The sequence below is a fragment of the Micrasema longulum genome, unplaced genomic scaffold (genome assembly GCF_059751315.1).
Source record: "Micrasema longulum isolate JH-2025_06_02 unplaced genomic scaffold, ASM5975131v1 h1tg000059l, whole genome shotgun sequence".
In the NCBI taxonomy this organism is placed as follows: Eukaryota; Metazoa; Arthropoda; class Insecta; order Trichoptera; family Brachycentridae; genus Micrasema; species Micrasema longulum.
This window is the reverse complement of record NW_028277266.1, coordinates 639,640-664,225: the sequence shown is the minus strand read 5'-3', so window position 1 is coordinate 664,225 and position 24,586 is coordinate 639,640. Positions and strand designations below refer to the sequence as shown.

The window sequence follows — 24,586 nt, the reverse complement described above, 5'->3', positions numbered from 1 at the left end:
AGATGCACGAAAAAATGTATAAAAATTAATTACTTTAAAACATAGGTTCTGGTCAACGGCTGTTTAGAATAGACAATCAATTTCCGGCTTCTGGGAAGCCATGTTTAGCGTGTTTTCAATGTTTGTTTAATCTATGAATTTTGCTGTCAACAAACTGACAGCAATTTAGTAAATACAGTAATAGCATGCTTATAATAATGGCTGTTTATATTTATGCATAATTATATTATTAGAATATATTTTATTGGCTACCTTGTAAAGTAGGTAATAAAATCATTATAATTATCTTATTTCACAACACATAATTAATTTGTACATTGGTTGAACATAAAAAAAATTTGTACACTTTTTACAAAATTACATTTTTCTCAAAGAAGGAAAACATTTCAATTTGTGAATCGACATTTGACTAAAATTAATCTAATTATTTTGAGTGGTGAAAATGACAGGACAGTCTTTTTAGTTTGTGAATATAATTATCATAAAACAAGTGGAATGATAAGCGAAAGTGATGAGAAAATATTTAATAAATTAATTTGAGTATTCGTTGTAAGTCTGAAACAAATCTAAAATGTATATTATTCTAATGATAATTAAGTATCTCTAAACACAACGCAAGCAATATCAATGAAGTTTACATGACAAAAGAAAAAATAATACCATAGTACGATAATTCATCACTAATTATATTTATACTTATTGATATGAGATTACAAATCCTTTCAGAATAACTTAATTTCTAATGTAAATGCACATAAATATTTTCTCTTAAAGCTTATAAAAACATAGTTCGTTTTTTAAGTACGTTTTGTTTATAATTTTCCCATGTAAAAATACACATTGGCCAAAACCACAATTATCATGTTACATAGTATATAAATGTAAAAGATATTGGATATATCGTTTTTTGGTTATTTACTACTTAATCGTTTACGATGAATCAAAATTTAGTTCCGTATCCGTATGCTCTCAACTAAAATTTCCATAATTTAGTTACGACGCTAATTCGTAGAATTTAGTCAGACGAGGCGATGCGGGAGAACGGGAGGCGAAGGTCAGACGGATGTCTCCGAATTAAGTCTCAACACAAATCTTTCTGTGGCAGGATCGGGGATTTCTTCCGAAATTGTTAATTGAGGCAGACACCTCACGCAGCAGAGCAAACAAACATCGCCTTGGCGAAGCTGGAATATGTGGCCGTCGCGGAGTGGAGACGTTGGCGGTGAAGAGGTCTCGAGCGCCCACGATTGCGGGCCCCGATTATGCGGCAGGGCTACGGTACCGCCGAGGAACGGCTCGAGAAATGCGCGGGGAGATAGGTCTCTAGCTAAACAGCAAGCGAGGTGGCCGAGTATCGAGTCCACGGAGTGTCTCGGCTGCTGTCTCGTTACGCGGAGGTATTTCTGCAGCGCTCTCGCGAGGGACGGGAACACTGCCTGGGCGGCCTCGTGAGCCTCCATAGGCCGCGCTCCGCCGTTTCCGTTTCCGCAGTTCCTGACTCGCTTGACGTGCGCAAAGGCCTCCTCAGCGGCGGAGAGTAATCTTGCCCTGCGTTTCCGGACTCTTCTCTCGTATTCGTGTTCTTCGTAGAAACGCTCATTGTGAGCAGAATCGCGTCGCCGTGCAGAAGCGGATAGTACAGATCTGAAAAAAATTTAATAACCGTAAATATGTATAAGATTTTCGGCACATTAAATTAGGAAAAAAAAATTTTTTTTTCCTAATTTAATGTCCAGATTTAAAAAATTCAAAAAAAAATATTTTCAAGAGTATGTCCAAATGCTTGCAGACTAGCTGGATTTCCTCCCCAGGGAGTTATTCATATTTAAATTTATTTCAACAGAGAGGGACAACATTTTTGAGAACAGTCATTAAACCAGTCAAGGGCTTAAACCAGCCAATGACAGGTCAGAAGCCCTGTAAATGCCTGGACTTCCATATTCCTTCTCAAAAATGTTTTCCCTCTCTGTTGAAATAAATTAAAATAAAAATATTTTCCTTATTAAAAAATAACACAGATTCACACAATAAAATCAAATATGCTAAAAGTAAAATTATAGGTTTCTTTTTGTATAAAGTTAAATAATATTGGTAAATTAGTAAAAAATTGTTAATGACAATTAATTCAAGTAAATGTAGAACATAGTTTAATATAATGCACTTATAAATAAATCCACCTTAATGAAACTAGTTAACAAGTAAAGTTAATACACTACCAACCTGGATTGGGTAGACTGCACCGAAGTACCGTTGGCACCATCCACATCGTAGAACTTGAAACTTGACTGCGCTTTCCTCTGAGACTTGGACAGGGGGATCTTCTCCAGGTAAGGATTGTACACAGGGAACTCTGCATAGTACCGCATCAGAAGGGCCGCCGCAGCAGACTGGATGCTCAGGCGACCGAGGGAGAAGGACCTACTAGCCCCGTCGGGAGAGCGGATTACTTTGATGCAGAAGGCTTGTTGCAAAGGGCGGACTTCGCCGACTAACGCCGTGGCAACGAGAACACACAGCAGAGTGTCAGCGAGCGCTCCCGCCGCGCTGACGTGCTGTCTATATTCTCCTCCGAAGTCTTCCCCTTCCGCAGCCGCCAGGTAGAAGAGCCAGTGTGTGAAAGTGCAAAGGGCGAGTAACAAGAGCAATGCGACCCTCGCCAGAGGAGCCCTCGGCAATCGCGCAGTGGGAGAGCGGAAGACAAGCGCCCATCCTCCAGCCCCCAACGCTGCGAGACGGCACGCCAGTCCAGCAAGAGCCCCGCGGCATTCCGCTCCGCACTCCGCTAGCGTTGCCCGCTCCTGGTTCGTCAGGATGGACACGTCGGAGGACCCGAGAATTCCGAGCTTGGGCAGCACGACCATCACGATCGGGCTGATGAACGCGATGGAGCAGAGTACTAGAGTGATGGCGGTGGCCAGGTGCCTCCGACATAGATAGGAGATCCCCTCTCCTTCGTCTGGGGGCCAGGTGCTGACGTCTTCTATCGACTGGGAGTTGTCGGAGGTGTTCCCGGTGATGGCGGTGGTATTCTCCCCCCAGTTCTCATCCTGCGGGAGGATCTGTACCTCGATGACTTCTTGTCCGTCTCTCCCATTCTCCGGGTTAATGTTGACACTGGTTTGGAAGGGCGCCATTGAATCGTCAAAATCTTTGTTTCGCGATTTACAGCTTCTAAAACAAGGTTTTATAAAAAATCTCTTTTCTACTAACAGTTTTTCTTGTGTATATAAATTGTGATACACAAGTGTACAGATGTATAACCATTAACACCAAAAAGAGACTGGTGAAGGCCTTGATGTTTTCTCAGTGTTCATGTACGGTGTGGAATGTTGGACACTGAGGGAAACTGAAAAGAAAAAAATCGAAGCTTTCGAACTGTGGTGTTGGCGGCGAATGCTGCGGATTCCGTGGACAGCCATACGTACAAATATATCCATACTCCAGGAACTAGACAAAAGAAAGACTTACATCCATGTGCGAGAGAAGAATCCTGCAGTTCTTTGGACAAATTTCCAGGGGGAACTCTGATAGTTTGGAGAAAAATATTCTCCTAGGAAGTTTTAAAACTGACAAGATTTAAAAGCGGAGCGGCTTTTTCAAAATTATTAGAATTATCACTGACAAATGCCTGCAGAAGAGCACAAGACCGTTCTAGGGCCCCTATCACAATGGGAAGGTAACATTTATTTACAAAGTAAAATTAAGTTTTCTGTATGAAAAGTGAATATACATACATTTTTTTCTTCTAAACATGTTCAATTATAGGTTACCGGCGAAGATACTTGCAAAATTCACGCAAATATAATCATTTCCATAAACAAATATCGGTTTTTCTATATAGACAGTCGAAGATAACTCTGTTAACTTCCAATTGTAATCGGGACCCAGATGGAGGAAGACTGTCAACAGGTGAGGCATGCCTGGAGTCAGGCATGATCGCCATCCTCAGACATGAGGAACAGATTGAAGAGAGAAATTGTATAGAATTCCTATTTAAGATATGTAAGTATACTTAATGGAATGTATTGGGATGCTCCTATAGAAATATCATGCAGAAGAAGTATCAAATTTCCAATTAAAATAGAAATATTAAATATTTAATTAAAATATAAATATCAAATTAACTGCAGGTACATACTTTGAAAGGACATATTTCATATCTTTTGAGTTCTAAAATTAAAACTAAAAAAATAAAGAGTTTTAAATATTTTTAAAAAAAAATTAAATAGTGTATTTCCAGAAACATTTTCTGGCTATTCATTGGGAGTAACTCAATTACTTATTTATAACCATCAAATAACAACAAAAATATACGTTTATGGAATTAAGAAGGTCAATTTACATATTTATTATAGAAATTCCAGTCACATAACAATCCATACTTTGACAGTTGAGTGGAAAGGACGGGTTAATGACTTGTGCATTAGTCTTGTGAATGTAATATCATTTACTCGTGTAAATGAAAATAAAGGGAACATTATAGAATAATTATAAATAGTCACCTGCTACTCCTGTGGGAGTGCTGGCGGTCCCTGTGGCCGCGGGATCGCCTCGATCGGGCGCTGAGCTCCGACCTGACGGACTCAGTTTCCATGATCCGAATCCCTGGGCCTCGGAACGCGTTCCATCTGGCCGACCTGTCTATCTCCCAACACTTCCTTTAATTATAAACACATTCCGACCATTACTCCGCCCTTATCGATACAATAAACGTATTTAAATATCGCGAATCACATGGGAATACTTGCTCTAAAAAAATACCGGTTTGACACATACAAGAATCTAATCACCCAGAGCACATTTTTAAATGTTCCACGTCAATTTTCGAATCATGTTTTTAGCACTAAACGGGAAGAAGATTAAATATTTTAGCAATTTTATATAAGGTAAAAGTGAATGAAAGCCGAAAGCGTCTTATAAAATAATTTAAGCAATTAAATCACACACGAAATCACAACGGACCCGCATTTACCGTTTTGCGACTAACTTCAGACGAAAATATACCTGTTTTGTTGGTAGCTCTGAAATTTGTAATGGTTTAGGGATGTTATTACGTTTACGTATACGGTTTTCAAGTAGGTACTACTTTATGATCAATATTTTATAATGAAGACGATAAAAACTAAAAACACCCCGAAAATCTGTAATACTTTGAGGGATACTACAAATTAAAAGACATTGCTCAAAAGATGAAAAATAAGGTTAAAATCAAATCGTCTTCATTGTTTTTTTTTTACACCTATCAAATATTATACAAAGATAATTTACTACCAAAAACAAAAATTATTATTTGTTTTACATTGTACTTTTCCCTCTTTTGCTTACAGTTTATCCTTACACCAATTTTACCGATTTTGAGGGATTTGAGATGGGTTGTGGTCCCGTGGGCAATGCCACGGACTCTGAATCAGAAGGTCCGAGGTTCCTCGCTCTACCATAGCTTGTTTCCAATTTTTTTACATGGTTATTTTGACGAGAAAAAGAAAACGGCCCCCTGAAATAGAAATATTTGGGTAAATCATAAAAATGCAAATAACTTTTTCAAAGAAGTATATATATCTTGCTCTTAACTTATGGTTCAGATAGCGCTGCTTCAAAATATTGTAGTTCCATATATAATATGTATGAATAACGTAATAGAGAAAATATAACAATATTAATATAGGTAATACATACATTTTGTAAAGATATATAAGTAGTTGCCATTTATAAATTTTAAGTAATTTATAACTGAGTTTATTTTATATTTCAAATGTATGTATGGCTCTCTATCCTCTTAACCTGGTGAAGAGTTCGTGTCGTTTTATAATAACTCAATAATGTGTTCCTTTCTTTTTCAAGAAATAAAACATAACAACCGTTGCTAAGATAATATCAATGTAAAAACTTTCAAGTAACACATATGACTAATGTTTTATTTGTTTAATGTTAAAGGGAAGTCTTGATCAAAATGGGGAGCAATGATATTTCAAGAGATAGTTCACAAAAAAGGTATTTCACTTTAATATATGCAATAAATTATGTACTCAAATGTAAATTAATAATATACACTGATAATATAATATTCAGTTATGATAATATATTATTTACAGATTCTTAGTAAGAAATATTGCTTCAAGAGTAACGCAAGGATTGGAAGCATTTGAAGATAATCTGCGTTTGAGGAGAAAAAAGTAATATCAAGTACCCAACAACTTTTCTTTGCCTACCAGAAACGTACCCGTCTCTTTGTCAGGACGCTTATTACCCTAATATGCAAATCCTACTATACACCTTTACCATAGTAGTTTTCAGAAAATATAAATCCGACATGCTGATAGGAGACACGCTACTAAAAGCTAACAATATTGTAGCATCTTTGTAGAAACAAATATCATGCAGGTTTAATAGATAAGTTTGATTCAAACTTGCCTCAAGTAGATATAGTTGCTATGGCAAACTTTGATGAAACCTTTATTTTTGATACTTCAAACTTGTTGCAATAAAAAATGTTTCATCTTGTGGGAGCAATATTTGATAAAAATGAGGAGGAAATTAAGGGAGGAGTATGAATTTAGTATGCATAGGTTGATCATTACAATGAAACATAAATGAGCATTATTGAAAAGTTATTTGATTATTGGTTATAGGGACATTATTTTTCAAAGCCTTCTTTATGTGAAATGTTTTCATGTTCTTTACTTTTAAGCCTTTATTATTTGTATGTAAGATTTTAACTCCTATATCTTTATTTAAGTCACAATTAAATTGATTCGGTGATTTGCGAATTCAGAGAAGATGGGTATAATATACTATACATTTATTTATTATATGTCTACATTTTATTGTATTACACCATACGTTTCGATACCTGTGGACATAGAAAAGTCAGTAAGCGGCCATATGTATTTATTAATGTTTACAAATTCCTTTTTTATTTTTCTACTTTTTATATGTACTTATACACATTGATTGCATTTCCGACTTATAATCTGAAAGCTACTCATAAATAATAATAATAATAATAATGAGGAAGTCAGTGTTACGCAAAATTGGATATGGAAAATTAATTGTTCAGTGAAGTTTCTCAAAAACGTACAAAAAAATAATTAAAATGAACTACATCACAAGTTCTTACGAATCAACCAATGATAGAATATTTTGATAGGTTTCCGGTTTCCAGAAGCCGACTCACAAATCATCAGAATTCTTAGGCTATAGAACTTGTGACGTCACAGGCAGGGTAATTTCAAAATTACAAAACTTTAAAAAATAAAAGCGCTGATTATTTTTTCTTGGCTTACTCTGATAGTCTAAATAGAAATATATAAAAAGGCGATAGAAATATGAAAACAAACAAAAAATTAAAAACTAATGAACTTCCTAATTGTTGACTAATCCCAACAGAGATGGAGAACATTTTAGAGAAGGAATATGGAAGTCTAGACATTTACAGGGGGTTTAAGTGGCCACTTAACACATTTCCTAACATTCACAATTTTCGCCTGTTTGAACATTCATATTTCTTTCCTAAACTTCTTCTAGACTTCCATGTTTATTTTTGTAAAATGATCTCCATCTCTGTTGTAATTTGTTGATCTTAATAACTCCCTAGGGGGTGAAATCTAGTCTTTCATCTACAAATATTTGGACAAACTCTAAATATTGTAATAATAATAAATTGCGTTTTTGATCAATTTTTAAAAAGGTTTTTTTCTCTGATATAATGTTTTAATCTTCCCTGAAAAAAGTTTTTACATTTATTCATAATGGAAAACTACAAAATTAGTAGGTATATTGAATGCATTTTTTTTTCAGATTAAAATTGATGTTTGACGAAGAAGAAAATGAATTGTTTAGAGAGTTGAAACTTCATGAAAAGTTAAAAATTGATCTTATTATTCAAATGCAAAGAGATTCAGTCGAAACCATCGAAAAACAAAAGGCTCAGGAAAGAGAAGCCCTAATGGCCCAAAAAAAGTTACAACTGGAAATGTATGAAATCTTTTAAAAAACATATTAATATGTATTAAATTATTTTTCCCCTCATGTATACTTATCACTCAATGTGCACTTAACAGCATATGTACGTAAGTAGGTACCTTTAATCCCAATGAGAAATAAAATGTATTTTGCCCCTTTATCTTAATCAAATTTAGTGCCTCAACTGAATATTTTCATACTGCACATAGATGCGAAGACCAATTACAAATAGCTTGTATCGGTAGCTTTTTTCATTTTGCTACAAGCAAATATTTCTAGGGACCGCCAAAATCCTTAGATGTGACCAGCCAGTTGTACAAATACAACACATTCCTTTTTGCATTGGATAAGTTTGAGAATAATACCTTCTTTGTTTATTCAGGGCCAAGTGTAAGGACATACAACCGCTATTGAGGAGACATAGAGAGATAGAGACACAGCACGTTCAACAGCAACAGATGAAAGAAATGCAAGATAAACGAATTCATGAGAAGGAAATTAATAACATGTGGTATTACATAATGAAAAATGACTCCGAAACAAAGGTAAATTAACACAGTTTATCATTCTAAATGATTTATGGTCATTTATTGTGTTCTGATTTTTATTGTTTTTCTATCTTTCCTTTTTTGTATAGCGTGTATGTATTTATAGTATAGTCGAGAAATTTCATTTTATTTAGCGAGAAAAAGAAGAAAGGGAGATAGCTGACAGACTTCAGAAAGAAATGGATAGAAAAAAGTGCCTCGATGCTCAAGTACAAATAGCCAGAGAAATGCAAAACAGAAAGGATTTGATAGATAAAGAGGAGACTGATAGAATGATAGAAGGGGTTAAGAAAAAGAATGAAATAATAGAAACAACAGGTAAAGGGAACCTTCTAATAATATGAGGTGCTATTAATATAACAATCATTTGGTATAACTTTAGTAGTCCATAATCATTTTGATGTCTTCCTAGATGTTTTAGTATTTCTTTGCCTTAAATACCCATTGCGAACTGCGACATAATTCATTCTAAATAAGAAAATGACTTAATCCCTAAAATATACTAAATAAGCCTAAATTAACAATTTAAACACCAATATTTTACTCCAACAGCCACTCAAAAATGTATCGATGCTAAAATGTCACTTAAAGAGTGTTTAAAAATGCAAATTTGTTCTAAAAAAGAAACAACTAAGAAACAAAAAGAAGATGAACAGGCCATCGAAAACTCTTTGGCAAAACTTTGTTTTCAGCAGCAACAAGAAGAAATCAGGAAGAAGATAGCACAAAAGGTAATTTTAATGAATACGAATTACATCTTCTATTTTTTATATCTTTCTCAGTTATTGAGGTAGTTCAAGTTATATGTTATATATTCAGGAAAATCAGAAGAGGCAGTTGGAGAGTTATGGAATGCATGCAACTGCCATAAAAGCAGAACGAGTAGCAAGAGAAAAGGCAGAAGATTTAATGGTTATGGAAGTGGCACTGAAACGGAGCGAAGAAAGTGAAAAGCAAAGAAATCTTTTGGCCCGAAAAAGTAAAGCCCTCTTAAAGGTATGCATATTAGTTCTAAGGAAATCATAATGACATCTCAGGTATATTTAAAATATGCATATGCAACATATACATTATTTAAGACTATACATTGATAACAAAACGAAACATTTTCTGTGCTCTGTGATAAATTTGAGCCCATTGCAGGTAAAGTGAACTAATTGACATGTTAAAAGTGAAATAAACTAATAGCTTATTTAACATTTCCGTCATCATATCATCCTTTTTCCTGGTTTTTTATATACAAAACATCCAAGTTAATTAAAAATATCCAAACAGTTTAGTTAAAAAAAGAAACAAAAACCTCATAGAGTTAAAAAAATTAATATAAAAGTTTTACCGTTTTGTCAGTTGGTTCACTTCACCTGTAATGGGCTTATTTGAACTATGTGATTCACAATTATTTTTCCCTAGAAAATTATTTTCCAATATTGAATTAATTTTGGCATTCAATAGTAAATAAGTTGTTGTAATTTGCATATAACTGTAAAGCCTAAGTGGTTAATACAAATTTATAAATAAATATGTGTAAAATGTAATGCTGAATCTGTTGCTGTTGAACGTGCTGTGTCTCTATCTCTCTATGTCTTCTCAATAGCGGTTGAAAAATGTTTTCGACATTTAAAGGTTCAGAGCAACCCCCTTTTAAAATGATTTATAATGGACTAACTTAGATATAAGTACTGAGTACAAATTAATAGATATATAAAGATTAATTTTTAATTAAATATTAATATTCAACTAGTGTACATTTTGCATAAATATAGGGTAACGGAATTGAACACTATGCTGTGTTTTTTTTATGAACCTACAATTTACAATTTGGCTATCCAAATTCATGAAATTGCAGCTTTATCTTTCTTTCCTCTAAAACTAAAGACTGTAAATCTATTCCTTAAGTATTTTTAGTATGATTAATTGAATCATTTATTTATTTATAGATGCATTTCATACTAGACAAAATGACGAATTTTGTTTGTACTAGGAGTACGCTCAATATATAAAGGGTTCGGCAAGCCATAAATATTAGTAGGTATGCCTAATGTTGCAATCGGTTCCTATATGGGTAAATCCCTGTTCTAAGAAACCAATTTGCTGCGGCAAATATGTTTATCAAATATGTTTCTTATAAAAAAAAATATTAAAGAGAAAAACAGTTGTAGAACACGAGAGAAAAAAAATATGTTCAGTTTACATTAATACACATTTAAAAATATATATATTTATAAATGATTCGATGAAATCAAAAACTCTGCACTTTCATCCTTTTATCTAGGAAGCTTTGATGGGTCGTGATGCACAGATGGAAGACAAGAAAAAAGAGGCAGAAGCTGCAGCAAAAAAAGCAGCTGAAGAAGTAGAAATTAGGAAGCGAAAAGAATTTCTTCTGGCTGAACAATGGAAAATGGAAAAAGAAAGAGATACTAAGGCTAAAGCAGCTTATAAACAGTTTTTGGAGGAACAAATGGAACTCTCCAAGATAGTAAAGGTTATTTAAGGAATCATTATCGCCTTTAACCCATTGCAACACAAAGCCGGCGAATCGCCGGCCATGGACAATTTGTCACCGACTCACAAGACCGGCGATGCGCCGGTTTGTCTTTGAAGTGATTTTTTTTACATTAAAACTGAACGATAATAACTTTATTCATAAAAATGACATAAAAAGGTATATTTCGGTTACTGCTTTCATAATAAAATGTATTAATCAAAATTTATTTCATATTATTTATTACAAAATATTAATTAAGTCTTGATATTATTGTAGTAAAAAAATGTGTCAAAATTAAATAGTGTGTTGTATAAACAAATTATGTCATCTTTATTAGTGGTGCAATGGGTTAAAAGGAAAAGAAAATCTTTTAGGTATACTTCATTAAAGATTGGATAAATGTTTTGTCAATTTTTATTTCACAGGAACAAGAAAAATCCAAACTTCTTTCAGATTTCAAGAGCAATTTAATAAAAGAAAAGGAATTTAACGAGAAAATGGTTCAGCTGATGAAACAGTAAGAAAATAATACCTAACACAAACAAAATTAGTTATAATTACAATATCTATGTAGACTTTTTTTTAAGCTTTATTCATAGTTCATATATGCATACATAATTATTATACTTAACTGCTTTTTTGCATTACAAGTTTTTTTTCAAGAATTTTAAAAACGCTTATAGGTACCTACTTACTTGGCGATAAAATATTATTGTTTTATAAATAGGTACCCGCAGACCACTATAGATGCATATGTTTATGGAAAATTAAAAAAATTAAAGGATAATGAAAATTTGTGTTTTTTTCAGCGAGTTTACTACGGAAGGGGTTCATCCATTTATGAAAGCATTGCATGCAAAATCTCATGTTGACAAGCAATGGTGTCCTCGAGTGCCTGAAACTGCTTATTTAAAATATTGAATTACATTTATATATAGTTTTTTTGCATGCTTGAAATGTAAGAACTCTTTAAATAAAATATTTCAGAGATAGGAATATCCTTGGCACATCATATGCTGAACTGAGAATATATACATTTTATAATCGTCTTTTGACAATAATGTTTTTGTGAATGTAGATGTGATTTTGTGAAGTTTGTATGTTTTTACATTTTGATAATATTTTTACATAATAAACTGCAGTATTTAATATTTTTTTGTGTTTTTCTATAATGCGATGGGTTATTTGTATAATATTAGGTGTAGATTAATATAATATTTGTAAGAATCTCATCTGCATAAAAAATGTTTAATATCTATCACTCCACAAAAAATCATTGGTGGCTTTGGGATTATTTAACAACCTACATGTGCAAGACTCTTGTCAATAACATAGGTGGCAATTGTATAAGTTCTTTAAATAAATAAAAAAATACAGGTATGTAAATTATAATAAATAGGCTATGAGGTGAAGTGGTTAGCGCGCTTGCTTACCATGCGAGAGATCTCGGGTTCGATTCCCGACATGGTTGACATGAAATATTTATTTAAAAAGGTGTGAACATTAGAATATTTCATAGTCCCTGGACTGGTACCTGACGCTCAAGTGAAGCATGAAGCTTCATGTAGCAAAAATGATTAAGATACACTGTGATTGGTGTACCAATGCAGTGCCCTATGCACCATTAGGTGCGGAAAGCGAATGACGATGATGAAATTTGAACAAAAATTGTAAATGCTACAAAGTGCATAAAGTTATCATCTGCTTGAACCTTCTAAATTTATATTTTAAAATGTTTTTTTATCTCGATAAAACATTATTTTTTTTTACAACATTTGAGTTTGTCCAAATGTTCATAGACAAAAGACTGGATTTCACCCCCTCGGGGGTCATTAAGATTAACAAATTACAACACGGATGGAGAATACCTTAAATAAGGGAATATGGAAGTCAAGGCATTTACAGGGCTTATGACCTGTCATTGGCTGGTTTAAGTGGCCACTTTACACACTGTGTAACATTCACCATTTTGCCTATGTTTGAACATCCATATTTCTTCAATTCTTCCATCCGTTGATTTTAGTGAAGTTAAAGAGCTGAAACCTTTATTGTTGTGAAGAGATTCATCTGACTGAATTATTTCACATACTAGGCAACGCCTGAAAACAATTTTTCAATTTTTAAACTTCTTCTTAGACCAGTTGGTTTCATTACAATATTTGAGTTTGTCCAAATGTTCCTAGACAAAAGACTGGATTTCACCGGCAATTGAAAGACAGATTAACAAATTACAACAGGGATGGAGAATACAGCCTTGACTTCCATATTCCCTTATTTAAGGTATTCTCCATCCCTGTTGTAATTTGTTAATTAATTTTTCTCTTTATAACTATTATAGACAACTTATATAATTTATAATAAATTATTAAATTGTAATAAACATAAATTTTAAAACACCATTTTCTTCTTATTTATTTCCATTGTGCTTTATCATGTATTTTTTAGCTGTATTGATTTAAATTGAAATTTAAGTCAAATAATTTATTTCGTCATAAGTATTCTTTATTCACAAGCTTATGCCTCGAAGATAATTATTAATAAAAAATGTGGCGTAATATTATATTGAAACGATTGAAATCGATAATTAGGTATAAACTTTTACTTTCTTATTGCAGTGTGTCTTGTGCCCCCCTCTACCTGAATTTCATAATGCTTTTTTAAAATGCTATTATTAAAAAAGCATTATCCAATAATTGCAAATAATCCAATTAAATAAAATACATAATCCAATTATTGCAAATATAAAAAACTATTATTTCTAAATCAAAACGCAAAAAAATAAATAAAAATGGTTGGTTTTATTTATATGCCATACAAAAGTTGTTTGTTAATATTTATATGAAAAATCATCTCTATTGTCATTATGCTTAAGGATCATTTTTGTTTGAATTTTATAAAAAGATGGTCAGTGTGTAATCAGTTGTTATAAAAACAAACTGCAGGTGACATTTACAAAATCGCTAATGAATTTATTTGTTTTGCAAGCTTAGAAATGCCAGAAAGTGCATTAAAAAATGAAACTGAACTTCAGATTTTTATTTTATTTAATCTATTTCAACCTCTCCGTGTCGTGTGATTTGTACAATCTGGCGGGAAGGCCGGGAGAAGGATATATAATTGAAGTAACTATAGGAACTCCTCCACAAAAAGTGAGTATGGTTCTAAAAATATAATATCAAAGGTTCGACAGTGTTAATGAAATTAATTGATGAAAAAATCTGCGTGGTCGCGATTAAATCTTTTTGTGCGTTCTAAAACATATTTGTTATTTTTCATCCCGATTACTTGGTTGCCTAAAATCATTTTGCATTATACTACCTTACTTGAATGATAATAAAAAACAGATGTAATTATGTATCTTCAATATTTTTTGCTATTTATTATACGTTTATAAAAAGAAGTAACGTGACTCTGACATCATCAAATAAATAAAAACTGCATGGGAAAATATTCCATAGTCAAGCCGCTTTAAGTGTAATTTAATTGATGGATGTTTCAACAGAGATTGGGAGTATTTTTGGGAAGGGAATATGGAAGTTTAAGCATTAACAGAGCCTTATATTAGAATGTCCAGAGTGGAATTATTTGGGAATAAATATATAATTTTATTTTATTTTGTAAGTTAAAAGATACATGCCTGAAAACATACAATTTGTAGATATTAGTCGATACAATTTCACATGCATATATCTTCGATAATTATAGAATTACACAAAATAGATGGAATTGCATTTGATGTTACTTTTTTTTAAACTCCTGTACACTAAAAACAATAGAAAATTGTCCCTGCGTACTTGTTAATTGAGATTTATTCCTAAGAGATTATTCGCAAAAGCTGGGAGAGTATCATGAAATATGTTGATTTTGTTATTTTGACAGTATATTAGTTATTATTTCCGACGCATGCGGGTGAAGGTGTGTGGTATGCTGCACTGCTTGAGAATAATAGCAGTTTGAATATTTCCAATAGTTGAATATGAATTCAATATTGAATATATTGCATGCTAGATTAATTGCAAATGACTCACCTACAGTCTGTACTAAATGCTGCAGCGAGACTTATTTACGGAGTCTGTAATTTCACTACCTTGGAAATTACACTAGCTATGTTTTCCACAGAGGGTGGAATACAATTCTGTCGGCTTATCTATAAATCACTGCACAACTCTGATCCGGAATATCCAAGGGAACTATGCATTCCAGACGAACTAGCTGACAGGCGTCCTTTGCTTAGATCAGCTACGTGTACGGCAAGAGAAAAGGTTAAAATACCTCTACGTAAACAGCGCACTAAGTTCGGTGAACGCGCATTTGCAGTCGCAGGCCCTATGGCATGGAATGCTCTCCCAGCAGTGGTGCGAGGTTGTGAGAGTGAAGTGATGTTTTGGAAAAGGCTTACAACCCACTTGTTCTCTAAATCATTTGAATAAATCCGTAGCATGTAATAACAAAATAAATTCTTTTAATCAAATTACAAATTTAAAAGCTTCAACTAAATTTATTTATCTATAGAATCACTATGTAAAATGCCCTTGAGGTATTATTTTACAAAAATGGCGTCTAAGTTATCCATATAAGTTATCCATAATAATAATAACAAAAAACATGACTCGAAAACTCTGGGAAAAAATAGAAGCACTACATACTCAAGAAAATAGCGTCTTGCTAGCAGGTTTATAAATTCTCATATTACAAGAAAATTTACATCCTATTGGGAGTTCACAAATTCTGGATATTCTATCATTAAAGTACGTACCCATTTGCTGGAAAAGTGATTACATTTTTTTTTTTTTTAATTGTGTTGTATCTTTGCAAGAAATAAAAAATATAATTTTACAAATACACTGAAAAATCAAAGATATCTGGAGTTAAAGTTTTAAACACCAGTACAATAAGTGTTGATAAAATAACATCTTCATTCGCTCTCAAAATAGTGTAGTTGGCTTTATGTGAAAGGGCTGTACATAAAATCTTCATTTATATAAAAAAAATACATATATTATTTTAAAATTTGCAACAATGCCTTCATCCAAACATGTCTTCTATGGTATGTGTGCAACGAATGTATGTATGTGTGTGAGAGTGCATATGTGTGAGTGCGTTTAAAAAAATGTTTATCTTGCAGTTTAATGTTCTCGTGGATACTGGCAGTACGAACTTCGCCATCGCTGGTGCTCCCCACCCCAATATAGACAAGTACTTTGTGCGAGGAAACTCCTCAACCAACGAGGACCTGGATGAGCAGGTCCTGCTGTTGTACACCCAGGGAAGGTGGTCGGGAGACCTGGCCTCGGATGTGGTCTACTTCCCGACCCTGAACTCCGTCCCGCAAGTTACATGCGACATTGCTTTTATTACAGATTCTCAGGGTTTCTACATGAATGGCTCCAACTGGCAGGTATGCCCAATATGAATTTTATTGGATTATAACTAGAAAATGTTTAAAAAGGCTTTAAAAAAATGTAAAGTGGAGCTAGGTAGAAGTAAAATGGATTGTCTCATTTGCCCAAACCAATATTGAATAAACTGTTCCACAAATGTATAGCTTATGTTATGTTTTTGTTCTTTCATTGTACGATTTGTAATATAAATAATATAGATGTATATAAATGAATTATAAACATAAATACGTAGTTAACGTAAAACTTGACAAAGAAGCTTGTTTGCTTTGAAACCGGTCGGTGAAAAATAAAAATTAGTGGTTAAAAACAAAGTTGTTTTATTTATTTTATTATAATGAATAACCACAAAGTTAGTGCTTCAAATATAAACTTTATATTAGATGTAAATATGTAGTGTTTAAAACTGTCTGAGCATTTTGTTAATTATTTCTGTTTATTAAGTCTTTGTTTATTCTCAAATGCAAAAATATTTTTAAAAATAAATTATATTGCTAAGTGTCCTCGGCACGAGTAACCCCAGTAAGGTCGCATTATTTTTATTATTAACCATAGTTTATAATGGAAAAAATATGAATAAATAAGCGAGCAGCCTTGTGTGTCTAATGTTTTTTAAGCATGACACGGCTTTAGATTGAAATAAAATAATCAAATATTTGTTAAAACGACCATGTTTTTATTGTGTTTGAGAAAATAAAAATACACACTTATTTTTTGGTAATGATACTTGCTAATAGCAGTTACATAGCCAATTTTCCTCCACGTTTTCCAACGATTCCGGTATTGTTTCTGAAATGGCGCGTGTTATATTGGCTTCCAATATTTCATGAGTTGTTGGTTTGTTTTCATAGGTCATAGACTTAACGTAGCCCCATACAAAATAATCCAGTGGCGTCACTTCACAGGATTGTGCTCAGAGCCGAACCTGCCATAGGTTCAGTTGACATAAAAAACCAGACACTTAGAATACAGAATAATATGCTCGTATTAATTTACAAACGTGTATATTCCCATCGCTTTTCAGTAAGTGACAGGGCGCTAGATCCTGTTAGATCCGGCGCTGATCGTAGAGGCCAGTCAACAGGATTGGAAATAATATTGTCGCTAAACTTGTCACGCCGTTGAGTCATGATTTTGCAGAGAGCCCTATATGTTTGGCGAACTAAACACTGATTTTTAAAGCAAATCTCCACAATTTGCAAGCATTGTACGAGCACAATACGTTTCATTATTAATTTTAGTATAGTTACAGAGCATAAAGTAAAAAAAATCTCAACATTAGGTTGATATTACCATTCAAAAGTTCTATCACGACAAAATAAATCACCCGTTACTTTGCCGAAATTAAGTGAGGTTTATCACTAGAGCCTTTACTGAGTAGATTGAATAATGAACCTTTCTGAAACTTCTAGATGTAGGTTCTGCAGTTCAGATAACGAAGTGTTCACCATTTATACTGTTGCTGTATGCCTTCACAAAGAAACCAGTCTTCATGTAATTTTAATTTAGCGATTTTAGACAAAGTAACTTATTTAGACATTTTACATTATGTTAACATTTTTATGTTCATTATATTTTACTGTTTGTACCCACTATGGTGAATTGTTTATTCATTTTTGTTGTTTTTATATTTCTGCCTGTGGTTTTTGTATTAGGGAATATTGGGCCTGGCTTACCCCGCTATAGCTCGACCTTCCTCCAGCGTAAAGCCCTGGATCGACTCTCTGCAGAGGAAAAACAATGACAAGACTATAGCATTCTCTCTCACTCTCTGTGGCTCCAAAAACCCAAGATCAAATGAGCATTATGGCTCGTTTGAAGTCCTGAGTAAGTATTTTTGCTTCCTCCCTCATCACCTAGTTTTTAAAAATAAATATGTTATTGAAATGTCACATTGAATCTTATATATTTAATTGTAATCAATTTTGGATGACTTCTATAGTGTCAGTTTTGTGATAATAATCATAAAAGTCCCAAGTATTACATATATTTAATAAAAACCTTATATTGTAGTGTTTTATTAATTATTTTTAATATTTTATCTGCATGGTGAATTTGGTATTATATATTTAAGATTTTTTATTAAGAGAGGAAGATATTGGATAAGTTTTGAAAAGAGAGTAATATGATAAATTCACTTCTCGAAACTCATTTGCTTTTTTTTAAAAGTAGTAAATGAACATGGTTAAAAAATTCAAACACATCATATTTAGGAGTATCATTATTTTGATTTATTATAGATAATATGAAGAATCCGTACATCGGAATACAGACCGCTCGAGTTGTGAGGGAATGGTTCTACGAGGTCATCATAACCTCACTTCTGATCGAAGGCAATCCTGTCCATGTGGACTGTCGTAACCTGAACACTGACAAGTCTATAGTGGACAGCGGCACCACCAACATCCGTCTTCCTAGTGACGTCTTCAAGGCCTTCGTCAAAGACCTGATCCCGGCCACCAAAAAGGCCAATCTAATCACTCGAGAGAGAGAGGCCTCTATAGAGAAGCTTTTCTCCAATAATTCCTCAGTGCGGATAACCAAGGAGTATGAGATCCAGGAGTGGTCGTTCCCTGACGAGTTCTTCTTGCAGCAGAAGACGATCTGCTGGCCGGAACAACAGAAGTGGGAGTTTATGCCGATTATCAATATAGAACTAGCCAGCGGAGCGGACGAGTATTTTCGTATCAATTTGCCAGGAATTGTAAGTACATAATTGTTTATTTGTTCAATGTTTTTATTATGTATTTATTTTTTGGAAAATCTCTAAATGAAAATGAATTTGTCGTGGGTTTCAGAATACGACTGCTCCATTGTCAATGCGTAAAAATAAACTAAATTAAATGTTATTTATGTTCAAAGCATTAACTTTGTGGTCAAACATTTGAATTAATCTTAGTAAATATTCGTGCTAATTAATGAATGTTAGTAAATATTAGTAATTAACCTAATTTTAGTGCATGTTTGGAAATGGTGGTGTATGTATCCTCTCTAAATCTGCATGTAATTTATGTATTTTTTTGAAATACTATGTATACTACGATGATGGCAAAGGTGAAAGTGTATTTTAGTATTTGCATTTTAATGCAGTGAGTGTCCTGATGAAGAGACAGGTACGTCTCGAAACCGGTAGACATAAAAAGTCGGTGTGTGGTTATTTTCTAATATTTACTAATATTTACTAACATTTATTAAATTAAGTATTTTTGCCAAAGCTTTACAATGCAATACCTACTCCTTATTCCTTTTCTGAGAATTGGTAGTCTGGATAGCAAACACTAACTCTTGCGTGGCTGTGATGTCACACTAGTGTACGTACGATACGAGACTTTATATATCTCTCTTATTTTTTTGAATGATGAAGTTGTATTTTTTGTAATCTTAAAATGGACATTTACACACTGGATTCGGAAAGTAAAATTTGTACAAATATGCCTGATTTTAGGACAAAAAATATTTATCCTCGAAGAATTAATGAGATGCCAATACAGCAATAAATCTGTATAAGAGAGAGCACGAAGATAAAACTCATAACAAGGAAGACAGAGACGCTGTTCTATGGGCAGCGTTTGTGTGAAAGAGATTTAGTCGGTTATTGGCAGTGAGCGGGGGTGCACGCATGTAGGATGGCCGGCGTATTTATGATTTTAAAAAAATATTTTGCCATAACAGGGCTAAATTATATTTTAATTTTTATAAACTATGGAAAAGGAATTACTAAATTTCAAATGTCTGAACCTCAGTTTATTCCGTTTTTTTCTTGCACATCACCACGTGCAAAGGAATTTTTAACCCCAGCCTTTTTTATTTAATTTCCCATATGCTAACAGATGTATGTATTTTAAGAACTTGTAATTTGGTGTAATGAGGCTTTTTTTTTACTCTTTGAAGACAGACACCTTAAAAGTGGGAATAATTTATTTATTTATTTAATAAACGCCCAGAAGGCTTCTATATCTGTCTGTTATTTATGTCATGTTTTCAATTCAAAACTAGATATTATGGACCCGTTATAAGCGATAAAAAGCGCCCCCAGCTCGCGCTTAATGAATTGTTTAAATATCTGCCTCCGCTGATATTAGAATTTCTGTGCGTATTTTGGATTCTCACTACGTGACTGTGCCAGGTAGGGTGGGATCAACCCACTCCCAATCAATTTAAATGCGTTTAATCACCTCCGAACAATTGATTTTATGTGACTCGCCTATTCCTCATACATAAAAGTACAAATACATAAAGCATTATAGGAAATAACATGAAATAAAATCATAACTATTACACTAAACATGTAATTAATCCTAAAAGAAAGATGACAGAAAAAGGAAATAAATAAATAATAATAAATATTTATGAGAAAATATAATTATGTAGAGGAAACGAGGTCTGTATGCAAAGAAAAAGTGATATGAGGTTCTATTTTCTTTGCGTGATGGTTTGTTGCTGTCGCTATGTACATTTACATTTTAGTTACAAAATATTTTTTTTTAATTTCACGGTCATTTAAATACTTTATTATTTTTTGTTGCGTTGGTAGCACTTCATGCTATCATTTTGGGAAATGTTTCAACATTTATGATCTACTTAGATAATGTTTGCTGCTATCTCCAATTATCTAGTTCTTTTCTTTCAGTCGTATGTCCGTCAAGTTTATGAGAAGCCCGGCTCCGACTACTGCTACAAGTTCTCCATAGAGCCGTCAGAGACGGGAACCATTCTAGGAGTCGCCGCCCTCGAAGGTTTCAAGGTAATATTCAACCGTACAGCGCGGACCGTCGGATTCCTGAAGTCCGACTGCGGTCCCGATGTCTCCTTACAAGGGCCGTACACCTCCACAGAGCTGGCAGACCTGGAGATGGGCTTTTTCTCCAGGTGTTCGCACGTTGAAATCGTCAGAATAAGCATGCTGAATATTGCGGCTTATATTGTGTGCGTCGTGCTTCTCCTGGCAAGCTGTATGTTTGTATATCTCTTCGCCCAGTGGCTGAAAAATAAATATTTTAAGTACCACGTGTCCGGTACGGCTGTCTCTATGAGCCACGCCAGTCTCATCAATGAGGAGTCGTAGGAAATTATTTTAATGAGGCTGTGATAAAGATATTGTGTCATAAACTCTCGTACCGGAGCAGACATTTTCCTAATACTGATCTTTTCCAAACTCTAGAAACCAATGATTTCATTTTAAATTTTACTTCGGTGACTTCCTTAAAAACTCCAAGAAAATCAGTTATACAAAATAACAATCTTCACCAGTGACGTATAATTAAGTAGATACCTTACTAGCGTAAAGAAAATGCCATTTCAATTTGTGGGTAGTTGCATTCTGTGCCTTCATTTTTTAACAGACTTTCATTTATGCATTCATTTATTAATGGCCTAAGCCAAGTTGCACAGTTTACACACATGGTATTTGAACAAAAAATAATTTATAAATATAGTAAATAATACTGAAGCTAAAGACAGAAAATAAGGACAGTATATTAGAACCGAGGTATAGATAATTAGTCTTACAGTAGCTCAGTTTAGCCATGGCATCCCCCACACTCTTCCTGACACTAGCAGGAGATCTGCGAAACGCATGAAGATCCATCCCGAGAAACTCCAAGTCACTGGAAGAGTTTTCTAGTCTACACATTCTTGACATTGGGGAATTAAAGCAATAGTTAGATTTGGAATATTTGACATGCAAAATATTATTGTTTCTAGTGTTTCTAATATACATAGTTTCCAACTAAGGAAATATGTATATTTCTTTCATACATGATGTGTATCGTGATTCTTTATATATTTTTTTCAAATTGCTGAGGGTTAAGAAAAATTTGCTATATTTCAGATGTAGCTAGTATAGGAGTAATGTCTTAATTGGTATTTTGATTATACGTCAGTGGCCTTCACAAATAAAGGTATAATCTGAAAAAAAAATATAAAAATATATTTATTAAAAAATAAGAGGTATCTTTCAAAATATACTAACTAGTTTTCCTTACAATTTTGTATTTTAAGCAATGGTTGCTACGAGTATGTATATATTTTTTTGAATTGCATTGAAATTGATTACAATGATATATGATTTTTGAATAATGGTATTAATATAGACAATCTATTATACTTCAATGCATAAAAACACATTTCAGTTTGATAAACTATAAATCTACGCTAGAGAAAATTTTACACAAATCTGAGCTTAAAATTGTGATTTTTTTTCATGATTATTTTTTTTACTGACATTTCTTGGTGGATTTTAATTATAATAATAAAAATACTGTATTTAATTTTATTCCACTTTTATTTATCACCAGTGACTGGGTGTCATCAGACTGGCAGGAGACCAAACATAATATTCTTATTTTGTTAATCGTTATATTTAATTATGGGAATAGATGAATTTAAATAAAAGTCATTTAAGCGTAACTTAATAATAATTATATAAATTTAAGTATTGTTCCAATGTACATAATAAAAAGAGAGGGTAAAAAATATAATTTTATAAAGTTTTACAATAAAAACGTATTTGAATTTTATGTATTTATTTTATACAAAAACTATCAAGGTCGCTGGTTGGTAGTTCCTTCGAATGCAGGCTCCAGCCCCGGGTAATTACATAATTCTCTGAAAGCAAAATTCCCGGCAGTAATTTCTTATCGAATAGCATCATTGTTAGCAATTGAGAATGAACTGTGTTATCTGATCGTTTTACATTATTTTATCCGAGCAATTCTTTAAACGGTTTATTTCCAAAATTTACGTTATCTTATTCTTTACCTTTGCTGAATTTGCTAAGGAATTTATCCGGTTGAATAAACCCAGTCCCTGCTGAAAATTTTAAATAAAAGCGGAATAAAACTTAATATAGTGTTTTTATTTTTATAATCCACCTGCCTTAGATAATGCAAACATTTGGTTTATGCAACTTTAATACTAACTCGAGGTCATAAGATATTTATGATAGATTGCATAAGAATTGTTGATATTATAATATTTGAATAACTTGTAACTCTGTGATTTTCCACTGTAATTATTTTTTATTTCATTATGTTTTAAATCGCAGAGATTCTTTATTTTAGTGATTAATTTACTGTGTAAAAATACTGTACACATTTTGATAAACAACATTATGTAGTTTTTAAGTATAAAATATACAAAATGAACAAAAAGTCTAGTAATGTAATACTTAAAAATAAATACATATTATCTATATTATAAAAAAGTTATGTACCTAAATGGAAAACTTACGAAATCTATATTGATGGTAAATACGTGACTAAGTGACTGATGAGCCACTATAGCCAAAATTTCTTTATATGTACCACTTTTCTCAGTACTTAATGCTGCGTTGTATGAGCCGACACCCACAAATGTAATTATATGTGTATCCGATATCCTTCGGATGTAAATTTTGCCATTTACATCAAAAACCCTCTTGTACGTTGCAACGTCTTAACAAACGGATTATTGATAGCAGCATTTATTCAACCAGCATTTTTTATTTAATTACCAGTAATTTCTTTGAAAAATATTTTTGGATTTGACATTTACTGAGGCTATGTATTTTTGAATTCTGAACTGATGTACATATGTATGTATTTATTTGTTTTTTTTTTTTACTTCAAAGTTAATTTTTTTTAATGGGTGGAATACAAAATATTGCTTTTATCATGAGCATAACATTTTGTAATAATAACGTAATATTTACTGAAAAAAGTTACCATAATTTGTATCCTTATTAATGTAGTAATCATTTAGGTCTTTGTTTACTAGTCATTGTACTAAAATAAGGACTAAAAGAAATCTCTTATGATGTTTAACCCCAAAATTCTAAATCTCACTAACATTTAAAAAGGCATTCGCGCGCCCTGTGGGAATTTTCAATTTATTTTTAAAACCTTTATAATTTATTTGTGCTTCCAAATCTTTAAAGACTAGTTATTGATCTTCCTCTTTGAAAAATGTAATTTTTTAGATTTGATAGTTCTTATTTTTCCATGTATATTCCATTTTTATTTATTCTGAAGAGAGGCAAGCTTATCTTAGAGTAATAATTTTACTCATACAATGTTATTTTTTTCAAACTTATAATTTCTTAGCACATTTTTATAGCTCTTTCAGTGCATTGTATTTATTAATTTTTATTAAATTTCTGTCATATCCTTTAAAAATTTTCATTTAAATTTGAATGTTTTATACTTAATGTA

At 32.7% G+C, this 24,586-nt stretch overlaps 3 protein-coding genes across 5 annotated transcripts; 2 read left to right on the top strand and 1 right to left on the bottom strand.

The window, feature by feature from the left end:
• Positions 1–239: 239 nt before the first annotated feature.
• On the bottom strand, positions 240–4,637 carry Vang (Strabismus domain-containing protein Vang). Of its 2 annotated transcripts, none has more exons than XM_088230166.1 (3): positions 4,503–4,637; positions 2,221–3,168; positions 240–1,644 (listed from the first exon to the last, which is right to left on the bottom strand). In XM_088230166.1, the coding sequence occupies exons 1-3, from the start codon at positions 4,592–4,594 to the stop codon at positions 1,056–1,058; spliced, it is 1,629 nt and encodes a 542-aa protein (XP_088086292.1). In that variant the 5' UTR covers positions 4,595–4,637; the 3' UTR covers positions 240–1,055. The 2 variants fall into 2 exon arrangements, with proteins under 2 accessions (XP_088086292.1, XP_088086286.1); XM_088230160.1 differs by having other exon boundaries at positions 2,221–3,171; positions 4,503–4,619.
• LOC148285115 (uncharacterized) lies at positions 4,379–12,150 on the top strand. Of its 2 annotated transcripts, XM_088230177.1 has the most exons (12): positions 4,379–5,201; positions 5,328–5,513; positions 5,935–5,991; positions 6,093–6,173; positions 7,798–7,974; positions 8,345–8,507; positions 8,645–8,828; positions 9,063–9,241; positions 9,330–9,506; positions 10,783–10,995; positions 11,424–11,515; positions 11,808–12,150. In XM_088230177.1, the coding sequence occupies exons 2-12, from the start codon at positions 5,461–5,463 to the stop codon at positions 11,917–11,919; spliced, it is 1,488 nt and encodes a 495-aa protein (XP_088086303.1). In that variant the 5' UTR covers positions 4,379–5,201; positions 5,328–5,460; the 3' UTR covers positions 11,920–12,150. The 2 variants fall into 2 exon arrangements, with proteins under 2 accessions (XP_088086303.1, XP_088086311.1); XM_088230185.1 differs by lacking the exons at positions 4,379–5,201; positions 5,328–5,513 and having other exon boundaries at positions 5,903–5,991; positions 6,070–6,173.
• A 1,751-nt stretch (positions 12,151–13,901) lies between these two features.
• LOC148285114 (beta-secretase 1-like) lies at positions 13,902–22,324 on the top strand. The gene is made up of 5 exons (XM_088230146.1): positions 13,902–14,147; positions 16,124–16,396; positions 18,053–18,224; positions 18,638–19,101; positions 21,028–22,324. The coding sequence occupies exons 1-5, from the start codon at positions 14,013–14,015 to the stop codon at positions 21,460–21,462; spliced, it is 1,479 nt and encodes a 492-aa protein (XP_088086272.1). The 5' UTR covers positions 13,902–14,012; the 3' UTR covers positions 21,463–22,324.
• The last annotated feature ends 2,262 nt before the right edge of the window (positions 22,325–24,586 follow it).

Coding starts and splice junctions, on each gene's coding strand:
- Vang (XM_088230160.1), bottom strand. CDS start 4,594: ATGGAAACTGAGTCCGTCAGGTCGGAGCTCAGCGCCCGATCGAGGCGA. Junction 3,172..4,502: donor CACTCCCACAGGAGTAGCAG/GTGACTATTTAT, acceptor ACCTTGTTTTAG/AAGCTGTAAATCGCGAAACA. Junction 1,645..2,220: donor GTGCAGTCTACCCAATCCAG/GTTGGTAGTGTA, acceptor AATTTTTTTCAG/ATCTGTACTATCCGCTTCTG.
- LOC148285115 (XM_088230177.1), top strand. CDS start 5,461: ATGGTTATTTTGACGAGAAAAAGAAAACGGCCCCCTGAAATAGAAATA. Junction 5,514..5,934: donor CCTGAAATAGAAATATTTGG/GTAAATCATAAA, acceptor TTAATGTTAAAG/GGAAGTCTTGATCAAAATGG. Junction 10,996..11,423: donor AACTCTCCAAGATAGTAAAG/GTTATTTAAGGA, acceptor TTTATTTCACAG/GAACAAGAAAAATCCAAACT.
- LOC148285114 (XM_088230146.1), top strand. CDS start 14,013: ATGAAACTGAACTTCAGATTTTTATTTTATTTAATCTATTTCAACCTC. Junction 16,397..18,052: donor TGAATGGCTCCAACTGGCAG/GTATGCCCAATA, acceptor TTTTTGTATTAG/GGAATATTGGGCCTGGCTTA. Junction 19,102..21,027: donor GTATCAATTTGCCAGGAATT/GTAAGTACATAA, acceptor CTTTTCTTTCAG/TCGTATGTCCGTCAAGTTTA.